General features: G+C 41.7%; 1 protein-coding gene across 1 annotated transcript; it reads right to left on the reverse strand.

Moving 5' to 3' along the window:
* Positions 1 to 3,705: 3,705 nt before the first annotated feature.
* Positions 3,706 to 6,364, reverse strand: DIRAS3 (DIRAS family GTPase 3). The gene is made up of 2 exons (XM_059376843.1): positions 6,290 to 6,364; positions 3,706 to 5,192 (listed from the first exon to the last, which is right to left on the reverse strand). Exon 2 carries the CDS (start codon positions 5,127 to 5,129, stop codon positions 4,452 to 4,454), a length of 678 nt encoding a protein of 225 aa, XP_059232826.1. The 5' UTR covers positions 5,130 to 5,192; positions 6,290 to 6,364; the 3' UTR covers positions 3,706 to 4,451.
* Between the last annotated feature and the right edge of the window lie 6,075 nt (positions 6,365 to 12,439).

Here is a 12,439-nt window from a genome sequence, read left to right on the forward strand (position 1 = left end):
GGAAGTAAAAACACCTTCCATGAAGAAAGAGCGAAGGAACAACTACTTAATATGCCTTCTGGGGCAGCAAATCATCCAGGCTGGTTGGGAAAAGGGTGTGTGGCTGAGATGTACTCAGAAAGGATACCAGGAAGAATATTTGGAGGGAGGCAGAAAGAGAATTCTAATGCTATTCAGAGTCTGTGAGATCCTTTCCAGGATACATTTATTCATCTGGAGGACAAAATGGATGACTTCCATGAATATACCACCATATCCCCATAATACTAGTGTTGAATAGTGAACTGTATTGGATCTCAGTTTACAAAATGGTATTATTCCCACATCAGGTTTCTTTCCTCCACTTTCCACTTCTTGGTGTCGTGGCTCGCAGGGTTGTCAGTATCCGTAGCCGGGAAAATATCATATCAATGCAGTGGGCATATTTTCAGTTTTCATTTATTTTAATCCTCACCAACTCACTGAATACACATTCTGACATGTTTATTTTTCAAGCTCTGAGCCCATGGGCCTGGGTTTATAAATGTAGCTGATAGATGTACTATTCAAATTAATTTATATGCAAACATACATCTCAGTGGATTTTGTTCCATTTCTGTTAATCTTGAATTTCATGAAGTTACTTAGACATCTGATGACACATATTATTTTATATACATGCTAACATTTTTCGATTTCGATTCTTGATTGTTGATCCTGGCTATGTATAGAAATTAGTTGTGACTAATGATGTACTATATGTTGGCTAACTGAATTTAAAAATTAAAAAAAAAAAGAAATTAGTTCCAATAGCCACTCTGAATATATATCAGCACTGCCTACTCAGAAGATATGTAGCACATAAAGATGAGCTACAAATATAATTTTAAATATTTAAATTTAAATATTTAAAATATTTAAATTTAAATATTTAAAATATTTAAATATTAAATATAAATTTAAAAGATATTAAATATCATTTTAAAACATAGATTTCTTTTAGAAAGAGTAAGAGAGCGAGAACTCACTAGTGGGGATGCAGGGGGCAGAGACAGTCTTAAGCAGACTCCACGCTGAGCATGGAGGCTGATTTCAGGACCGTGAGATCTTGACCTGAGTCAAAACCAAGACCCGATGCTTAACTGACTCTGCCACCTAGAAACCCCTCTGGTAGTCACATTTAAGGAAGTAGAAAGAGGGGCGCCTGGATGGCTCAGTCAGTAAAACACATGATCCTTAGTCTCAGAGCTGTAAGTTCAAGCCACATTTTGGGTGTGGACATTGCTTAAAAATAAAAAATTAAAAAAAAAACTAGAAAGAAACATCAAATTAATTTAAATAATATATGTCACTTAACCCAACCTATCTAAAATACTATCATTTCAACATGTAATAAATTTAAAAATATATAAGCTTGTCTACATTGTTCCTTCTGTAGTTAAGTCCAGAGTCTATTTTATGCTTGCAATACATCTCAATTTGGACTAGCCAATAGTAAAGTGCAGACATCACATAAGGCCAGAGGCTATGATGTTGGATGGTGCAAAAATAGAAGCTATAGATTCTAGCTCCTTTGAATAAAACTGTTAGTGCAGAGAATGGTTAGAATGGTTTATATCCTCCGTGCTCCCATCCAAGCAGTAATATGTAAATTTTCTCACTTAGGACTTTTTGGGAGAGACGGAAGTGATCATCGTGTCCCAAACTTTTGATTATGGACACAGGCGCAGAGACTCAAGAAGGTGAGGGGGAGAAGTAGACCATTGGCTTGCTCTGTTCCACACCATGTCATCAGCCTTGCTGCTGGTGTTGATGCCAAACACCTGCTGACAGGGCACAGAGAGCAGGAACTCCCTGCTCAGCCCCACGGACATCCATCTTCCAGTGGGGAAAGGGTTGGGGGACCTGCTGCTCTAGGGTAGAGATTGACTCCCTGCACTGTCCTCGTGTCCAGCACCAGGAGGGGACATCAGGAAACTACCATCTGCCTCTGCAGGGCAGGGAGTAATGAGGTGGAAAACCAGATCTCCCCTGCGGGGGCGAGGGGAGAGCAGGGGTTTTGCTCATGTCATTTGATGTTTGGGTACATATCATCAAGAAGGTTTTCTATTATTAAACCAATCTTTTCCTGGTGCTTTGGCTAGGGAAAATGTGCCCCATTTTGCTGTTTTTGATCTGTACCTTTTAGCAGCTCTGACCTGGAGGCATTCTGCATGGTCTTGACCTGGATGGACAATAAGAAATCCCGAATCACCATCATGCTGTTCCTCAAATCCCCAGGTTCCTAGGCAGTTCATTGCTTTCCACCTTTAAGTGTTTTCCTTTGTTCCTTTATTATGTTATGTCCAGAGTTATTTTAGTTGTAAGACGTAGTACCTGGTGGGGAATAGAGGGACTACTCTATCTTTTCTGAAACCAGAAATCTCCTAACTGCTAAATATGAGCAAGGCTTTCTAATCCTCATCTTATTCAGCTTCTAAGAAATTTTTGCTATGATAGAGTACATTACATGCTTGTCTTTGAAACTCATTTCTCCAGTGAGCCACTGCACATTGTGAGTTTCCTCATTTGGTCACTTCTAAGTGTCCTTTGCAGTTTCCTCTAGGTCAGTAGCTTTCTAATGTGCTTGTGTTGCTCAGGATTCTGCCCTAAACCTATTTATCTTGCCTCACTTTCTCCCTGCACAGCCTTGCTACCAGCTCTATGCTGAAAACTCACAATCATTGTCTCCAGCCCCTGACCCTAGTCTAATTCCCACTGGAAAGCTCCACTTGGCTATCCTAACAACTGTGTTATCCAAAAATGCAACTTATTATCCTCTTGTACATGTGCAAATAGATCTTCCCCCAAATTTGCCTTGTATTTATGAGCACTTCTCAACAGTGTGCTTTTTCCCTAAGAATCAAGCTATAGGAAACTACTTTTAAAACACAAAAATTGGGGTGCCTGGGTGGGTACCATTGGTTAAGCATCTGACTCTTGGTGTCAGCTCAGGTCATGATTCCAGGACCCTGGGTTCAAACCCAGCATGGGGCTCCATGCTCAGCTTGGAGTCTGCTTGAGATTCTCTCTCTCTCCCTCTCCCCCTTACACTTGTGCTATCTCTCTCTCTAAAATAAAGCATTAAAAATGTTTAAAAACAAAAATTATTCAGTGATATTTGTCCAATAATAAATATTTCATGGCAAAAAAGTCACCAAATCAAGAAACTCCTTCCCCCAATTTAAAAAATCACACTCAAAAAGATATGTATAGGTAGGTATCCCCTTACTCAAAAAAGTATGTTCAAATATAAAATTAATCTTTTTTTAAAAAACTCCCTTAAGGAAGAATTTCTTGAATTTCACATTCCACCATTTCTTCCCTTACTTTCCATCCCCCTCCCCACTCCCCATATCCAGCATTTCTTGAGGGAAGACTTTGAGGCAGCCAAAGGCGAGGCTTGCTTTCCACCATCTCCAAGACAGCAAGAGAGAGAGAGCACCCTTTTCAGAAATGTCTGGAGTTCTTCCAGATGTCAGCCTAGGAATGGTTATGGATACAGACCAGCTCTGAATCGCAGGGACCCTTTAACTGCACCCCTGCCCGCACTGGCTAATTTCAGGAGGGAATGTGCCTCAAGTTCTTATTAGAAACCTCACCCAGATGTGGTTGAAATTTTAATGCAATGGGTATTTTTGTTGTTGACCAGTGAAAAAGACATTATAAAGCTGATTGCATGCAGGAAAAGCTTTATTTGAGTCACAAAAACTGCTACATGGAATACCCAAACATTTTTAAATGACTTTGAAAACAACTGGCACACATTTAGTAAGCAAGTTCCACTTTCCCCATTTTCTCTACCCCCACCCTCGATGCTCAGCTCTAGAATATCCATTTATTTATCTTGTTTAACATGTCTGTTTGTAATTCATCTGCCAGTTTTGGTGGCAAAACCACATTTTTAAAATATTTATTTATTTGACAGAGAGAGACAGTGAGAGGGGGAACACAAGCATGGGGAGTGGGAGAGGGAGAAGCAGGCTCCCCACTGAGCAGGGAGCCCAACATGGTGCTCCATCCCAAGGTGCTGGGATCATAACCTAGGCCCAAGGCAGACGCTTAAGGACTGAGCCACCCAGGCGTCCCCAAAACACATTTTTTAACAATTAAATACACAATGGCAATTTTTAGGACTTGGAATGTTTGTAAAATAACACACGATAATTAGAGCTCCGAGAAGAGCAGTGGCCTCTTTCAATTCCTTTCAAGCATTTCATTCTCTATTTCAAATATTAATCTCTAACGTCTATGCAAGTAATCTTCAAATGCATAGCTCTCCTTTTTTTTTTTTTTCCTGTCCTCCTTGGCACCTAGTTGTTACCCAAACCACAGCACAGAAGTCGTTCACACACGTAACACATTACACTGGGACCGCTCCGTGTTTTCCGCACACTTAAGGGAAGAAGTTCGCAATCCTAGGACCCCGGGGCTCACATGACGGTGCACTTGTTAAGCAGCTTCTCCGCGGTCTCGGGCATCAGGGATTTCTTCTGGGGATGGTGAAGGCAGGCGGCAGGCATCTTCTCCTGGTTTGGCAGCGTGTGAAATATCTCCTGCACACTGATATCCATCTCAGCGGAGGTCTCCAAAAAGGCACAATTCCACTCCAACGCGCAGGCAGCACTTACCATAGACTCCCAGCGGCTTTCTTGGCATTTGCTGTCCACCAAAACGATAGGGTATTCATGCAAGGTATTGTCTTTGACTTTGTAGATCAGCTTATAGAAAGGCTTCAGCTCCTCCACGGTTTGCTTCTTGTTGGCGGAGTAAACCAGGAAGACAGCAGGGCCCCTAGCAACGGCGAGGCGCTGCAGACCCGGGTAGCGGGGGCTGCCGGTGGCTTCCGTGCTGTACAGCGCCCCGACGCCGTGGTTGGAGCTCAGCACATGGAGGTCGGTATCTGCGATGGTTGGCAGGTACGCATCGGGAAAGTTGACACGCACCCACCTCTGCACGGACACACTCTTGCCCACGCCAGCGGTGCCAAGCACAACGCAGCAGTCTTTGTTCTTGTTCTGGGGCATGAGGGCAGGGATGATAATCAGGGTGGGCAGAGGCCGCAGACGCCGAATTGGCCATTTCTTAAAGCCAAAGCAACTATTGCCCATTACAGGAATTGGCGGGGAGAGGAGCGTGCAAGTTATTGTCACTTAACCAGGAGCAAAAGGATTCTTAGGGAGAAAGAACAGAAGAGTGAGATGGGAGTTTGAACTTAGAAGGGTGTCCCCGTGTCTCCTTGTCTAGCCGCTCCCTGGGGATACTCTGGAGGGTCTAGGAACACTCCCCAAGCCCATCTCCCTCCCTCCTCTGAAGCAGAACCAGGCTCAGTGCCCATCCCAGGCGCCACAAAAGGCGGTGTGAGCAGGGAGGAGAGGCTGGCTCAGACTTTTTTCCTATGATGCCTTAGGCTTACTGCACCAGCACATCCGTTTTCTTTCACACCACACTACTCCGATCTAAATACAGAATGAGAAGCTGAAACGATGGGCAGCCCGCCAACCTGAGACAAAGTGGGGACTGGAGTCAGGTCCCCTTAACCCTGAGGGAGAAACCCAGCATTCCTTGGTAGCTGAAACCTATGCCCCTTGAGTGGGGAGATGTCTCGGGAAAGGCGGAGGCAGGACGTTTACGGGAGGACGGGCTGCGATACGAAGACTGGGGAAGACCAAAACGGTCTGCGCCAAGATGGACCCCATCACTGTCCTTTCATTGACTGTTGTCCTCATTAGGATACTAAAAATCATGCCCAAGGGTGGAGATTTATCACGTTAATTAGATGCGTTATGCATGAAGAAGGATAATAAGTGCGCAGGTGCTAATAAATTCCTGCTTCTATGTGCTTCGAGTCCCCCTTTTCCCATCTAAGTTTCTCTAAAAAATTCTCCCTGACCTCGCCCCAGCGAGTCAGCCTGAGGATTCTTCTCCTTGCGCCGTCTCCCTTGTGTTGGAGCAGAAGCCCCGGTAAAGCCTAGCCTCGAACCCCGCTGTCCACTTGTCAATTGCTGTTGCTTGGAGACACCCAAACACCCGGTTTAGTAATAATGGAGGTAAGGACAGAGTGTCCAGGGAGCCCACGGGGCCAGGATGCTCTCTGTTCCCGTGCCGTAAGACCGATTACCTACAGGGACTGTCCCCAGGACATCGAGGGACAGATAGCCACCTCCACAAAAACTAGGCCTCCCATTCTCACCCACAGCAGCCCAGATCGGTTTACCCACTACATCTCACTTTGGAGTGCCCCCTAATAAAAGCGGAAGACAGCTTTTACCTTTCTCCAAGGCAGGAACAAGTGCGCTAGCGGGCAAATTCACTGCTCCCTGAGTCAGCCTTAGCGATGGTGGCAACTGAGCGCGCGGCGGGCAAATTCACTGCTTTTTCAGTCTGCATTGGTGGTGGGGGGGGTGAGGGGAGGGTGGGCAGTGGCAACAGAAAGACCAATCACAGCCTCGGAAGCCAGTCAGAGGCTACCTGTGAGCTGCCAGAGGGTGGGGGGGGGGGGGGGGGGAACTGAGGGACCTGCGGGGATAGGCCTGGAGCGCCAGAGCCTGAGGGGGCAGGCTTGGCGGCTCTATTTGCACCTTCTACAGAGGAAGGACTTGAGGGGAGTGTGCCCAGTGTACCCCACGTGAGAGGAGCTGAACCCCCAGCCAGGGGGCAATGATGGGGAGGTCCTGGGTTCATAGACGCTGGCCATTCAGGTGTGTATGCTTCTAGAATTTGTACTTCTAGTTTGGTGCAGGCAACCTTCACTTCTGTGCCCTTTTGCGACTGTGGCGTTAGCCCTTCCCAAGCCCCGCTGCCTTCTCTTCTCTGCAGAAAGGCCAGTTAGAATTCTCCCCACCACTGGTGCCAGGCACTTCATAGAATCTGATCCACTTTCCTCAGTAAACATTTGTCCACCACAAAACGCGGTGTTTGTCCCTCCGGAAGTCTCAACTAACACAACTGTTAGAGACTTCAGAACCTGCTTCCTGCGAGGATTACCTGTGGTTTAGACGGGTTCTATGGAAGAAGGTTGAGGGATGGTCTCTAAACCCAGCAGCCTTAAGCAGCAGCCACATTCCTCACTACAAATGATACAGCAGGTTTCATCTGATCACCATCACAAAAGCTTTGTAAGCAAATCGAGTAGGAATGTGGGCAGCCTCTAGAAGTAGAGAACCAACAAGAAAATACGGACCTCAGTCCTACAACTGCTAACAGCTGGACTTTGCCCAGCAACCCAAAGGAACTTGAAAGCAGATTGTTCTCTGGAAACTGCACAGAAGACCACAGACCAGTCAACAACTTGATTTCATCCTTGATTAAGCAGAGACCATCCAAACTCCTCACCTTCAAGATTGTAGGTCCTGTGGTTGGGCGTTATTTTATGCCAGGAAGTTTGTAGTCACTTGGTACGCAAAGAAATTTGTAATTTGCTTTCAAAGTTGTTTCTTGTTTGCCAAAGAAGGACTGATATAGCAGGTAAAATGACTTGTTCAAGGTTACAGAGCTCATGAATGATGGGTGTAGGCCTAACTTCAGGTCTTATTCTTTCTGGTCCTGTCATTGTATGTCATTAATATGATATGCTATTTCTGGTTCATTAGAAAAAAAAATTTCCATAGCTTTTTAATTTTTACCCAAAAGCACATTCATGTTGGAGAGATCTAGGCAGAAAATTTGACTTAGAATATTTATATTTTTTTTCTCTTCTTTTGAATATACCTTAATATGCCTTTGAGCTATGAGATCTTAGGGATATTACTTTTTTGCAGAATGGGAACTAATACTTATGAAAAACAATTATGGGGAGCATTCAAGGAGCTACTACACAAGACAATCCACAAATCCACAGTCTGAGCATTTTAACAATGGCTTTTGGAATTGTCAGGATCTTCTTATTTAATCTTATCTAACCCTGGGATAGAGTCCCACATTGGCTCCCTGCTCAATGGGGAGTCTGCTTCTCCCACTCCTTCTGCTGTTCCCTGTGCTTGTGCTCTCTCTCTCTCTCAAATAAATAAATAAAATCTTTTAAAAAGGAATAAAAAAAAAAAGACTAAAGGAAGATATGATAGTGGAGAATAACATGAAATTTTAGAAAGTAGAATCTTAGAATAGGTAAAAAACTGGGGTAAATATTATATCCGTGTCATGAGTTTTTACAATCATATTTATGACTGAAACATCTGATACTCAAGGTAATAATATTAAAAATTGGGGAAGGCAAAGGGACCTAAACAGAAGTAAGGTTTCCATACTTCACTTGAAGTGGTAAAATGTTGATACCAGCAGATTGTGATGTCACATATGTATATTGTAATACCTGGAACAACACTTTTTACCCAAAGAGATGTAATCAAATACTCTAAAAGAAAATTAAGATTGAATTCCGAAAAATATAACCCCCAGGAAGGTGGTTACACATTTATAAATCTACGTATATAATAAGGAGAAACAGGAAAAACAAAATGATAAAATGGCATACATCAGCTCAAATATATCAGAATTACCTTTCCATGTAAATGATGTAAATATACCAATTAAAAAAGCATATTGGCAGAGTAGATTAAAACAAGCAAACAAAAAGAAACACCAGCCAGTTACAAGGTGACTGAAGTCAGTTTCATCTCACTTCACATGTAATGACACAGGGAAGTTGAAAGTAAAAAGAGGGGAGTGCCTGTTGGCACTCCAATGGCTCCTCCAGTTAAGTGGCGGTCTTTGGCTCAGATCATGACCCTGCATCGGGCTCCCTGCTCAGTGAAGAGCCTGCTTCTCCCTCTCCCTCTGCTACTCCCCCTGCTTATGTTCTCTCTCACTCTTCTCTCAAATAAATAAAATCTTTTTTTAAAAAATTAAAAGATGCTTTTGTATGGTAACTCAGGTTATATGGAAATCAAAATTAAAAACACAATTATTATTTACAAATGCTATGAGGAGAATGAAGTACTGTGTATGCACTTAACAAAACACATGAAGGATCTGAATACTGGAAATTACAAAATGCTAATAAGTCAAATTAAATAGAAACATAATATGTTCATATATTAGAAGGTTCAACTTCGTAAAGATGTCAGTTCCCTCCAAACTGATCTATAGGAAATGCAGTTCTTACCAAAATCCCAGTAAGCTTTCTGCAGACACAGACAAACTTATTCTGAAATTTATATGGAAAGGCATAGTATCTAGAATAGTTAGCACACTCTTGAAAAAGAGGGATAAAGTAAGAGGAATCACTCCTTGATATTAAGGGTTAAGATGCAGCTGCAGTAATTAAGACAGTATAATATTGGTAGAGAACAGACTAGAGAGCCCAGGAATAGTGGCACACAGATATGTCCAGCTGATTTTTGACAAAGGCACAAAGCAAATTGGTGCTAGATAAATTGGTCATCCACAGACAAAAACACACAAGCAAACAAAACAACTTGAACCTAAATCTCTTACCATACAAAATTGATTGAGGATAATGGAACTTATATATAACATGTAAAATTATAAAATTGTTAGGAAAAAAGGAAATCTTTGAGATATATCTTGATTGTGGTTACACATTTATAAATCTACGTATATAATAATATTCCATATAATTAAATACATACACAGATGAGTACAAGTAAAACAGGAAATCTGAGTAAGAGCAGTGGATTCTATCGATGTTAATATCCTGGTTGTAATACTGACTATAGTTTTGCAAGGTATTACCATTGAGGGAAACTGAGTAAAGTTACTCAGGATCTTTGTTATTTCTTCTAACTGCATGTGAATCTTCAATTAGGTCAAAGTGAAAACAACATTAATTTTAAGAAGCACTCATAAAAAACAATAACGTAACTCTCATGGCTGCCAATTAAAGCTCAAAGTCTTTCGTTTCAGATTTCCAACTCCCTATAAACAGACCCCAAATTCTCTTTCAAATCGTACCTCCTGTGAGTCTTCTGTACACACTGGCTTAAAAAACTCCATATTCTTTGAAGTTCCTATGTCTCTTAGCTCATCCCCCAACCCAATCCCCTCCTCTACACACCCCAGTTCTACTCTTCTTCAAGGACCTCCAATTGGTGCTTCCAGCTGGAAGGAATCCCGCCTCCCTGAGATCCCACACACCTTTTCATCTTGTATTAAAGCTTTGTAAGTACTTGTTTCCTATTTTCCACAAAGCAAAGAGTTTTCTCTGACAGAGCAGAGATCCATTTAGCTCTAATTCCCTTACAGGTGCTAGTCAGAGCCAACAGGTAGTGCTCAGAGGCAAGCAGGATGGTACAGGTTAATGTAGATTCTGTCAGGAGGGGTACAAGAGCCAGGCTGACCACTCTCCAGTTTGGTGTTCACGACCTCTTTACAGTTTAGCCTTTAACTCTAACCTCCCTATCCTCCGTTGAGAACAGGGGAATCACAGAGCAAGTGCTGACACATTAACAAGTACCTTTGTCAGTACCTGGCAGAGTAGATACTCAGACAACGTAGCTGGAGTTTGGAAACCTGGTCTCTAGCTTCTGTCAGCTCAAATACTAGTTGAAGGGACTTTGACAATTTGTTTGCCTTTTACATCGTGTCTTCACCTATAAAATGGGGACCAAAGTAGCTGTGTTGGAAGTAAGATTAGTTGACTCTCGTGTGAAAGTTAAGCAAGATGTTGCTTCTAGAATGTGAATAAGCTAAGGTTCACTTGATTGTTTGTGATATGAGATAGGTATTACTCTAACAATTTCACATGGGTGATCTCATTTGTAAAGTGGAGACTATTTTCTCTCCATCTTACAAATGAGGAGACCAGGCATGGAGAGACGAACTAAGTGGTAGAGGCTGGGAAACCTGGCTCCCTTCAAGGCTTTTGCATTTCCCACCATGCTGCCTCTTTAGCAGAGAGAGGTAGTGATGTTTGGGACCCTCACAACTGTAATTTTAGAAGCTTGTTTTCTTTCATTTTCTTCTCAGGCTCCTCCCTTTTTAAGCTCTGTAGAAAACTGATGGCAGTTATGTTTCCCATCCTTCCCAAAAATCTTCACAATTTTGATTTCCAGGATCAAGTTTGCTCCAGAATCCCTTTTTATTCCACACAAGCATTTTCTTCCATTCCTGCCACTTCTGTTCCCAGCCTGACTGCTTTCTCCTACCACTCTGAGGCTACAAATAGCCCCTTGTTTACAGAGATATCATCTACTTCATAAAGGAAAGAGACCACCAGAAAACTCCACCAGCCCCTAGTCCACACATACCCTGTGTGATACTCTCTTTTCTTTACTCAGGGTTAATGCCTTCATCTGAGCTCTGGAGTGACTCTCAACCTGTGGTCCTGTATTAGACTATATTAGAATCAGCTGAGGTTCTTGTTAAAAATACCCAACCCACATCTACAGAATCAGACTCTATAGGTGAGACTGGGGTACAGGGCAGTTTACATTTTAACAGGCCCTTCAGGTAATTCTGATACAGACAAATCTCAGAACTACTCCTTTAGAAACTTAACTTGACCAATGTATTCCTTTATTAACCTTTCAATGTTCATTGTATCAGTAGCCATGATCCTTATTTCTGATATCAATAATTTGTGTCTTCTCTTTTTTTCTGATTAGCTAGGTGAGTGGTTAATTAATTTTATTAATCTTTTCAAAGAGCCAGTTTTTTCATTGATTTTTGTATGTTTTCCAGTTAATTTTGTTGTTTTCCACTCTAATTTTTTAAATTTCCTTTATTCTGCTTGATTTAGTTGGAAATTGCTCTTCTTTCTATAGTTTTCTAGAGTGAAAACTTAAATTATTGCTTTTAGATTTTTCTTTTTCTCTAAAATGGGCATTTTAATCTGTAAATTTCCTCTGTGAGCTCTGCTTTCTCTACATCCAGTAAAAGTGTGTTGTTAAATCTCCAAACATTTGGGAGGGTTTTTTAAAGAAGTTATTCTGTTATTCATTTTTAGTTTAATTCCACTGTGGTCTGAGAACATACTTGTATGAGTTCTAGTCTTTTACATTTGTTCAAATTTGTTTTATGGCCCCAAATGTGATTGTGTTGGTAAATGTTCTACTTGAATTTGACCAAAAAAATGTTTATGTTGCTGTTGTTGGATGAAGTATTTCATAAATGTCAATTAGATCTAGTTGATATTGTGCTATTTAGTTCAACTACATTCTTACACATTTTCCGCCTACTGGATCTATCCATTACTGAAGGGATATTTAAGTTTCCAACTATAACAACGGATTTGTCTATTTCTACTTGCGGTTCATTTAGTTTTTGCCTCGTGTCTTTTGATGTTCTGTTATTAGGTACATACCTTTGGAAGACTGGTATGCTTTCTTGGAAAATTGACTTCTTTATCATTATGTAATTTCCCTCTTTATCCCTGATAATTTCACTATTTCTAAAGTCTAATTTGTCTGAGATTAATATAGCTATCCCAGCTTTCTTTTGATTAGTGCTATTTTATCTTCTT

This window comes from Mustela nigripes, chromosome 14, assembly GCF_022355385.1.
Source record: "Mustela nigripes isolate SB6536 chromosome 14, MUSNIG.SB6536, whole genome shotgun sequence".
Classification (NCBI taxonomy): Eukaryota; Metazoa; Chordata; class Mammalia; order Carnivora; family Mustelidae; genus Mustela; species Mustela nigripes.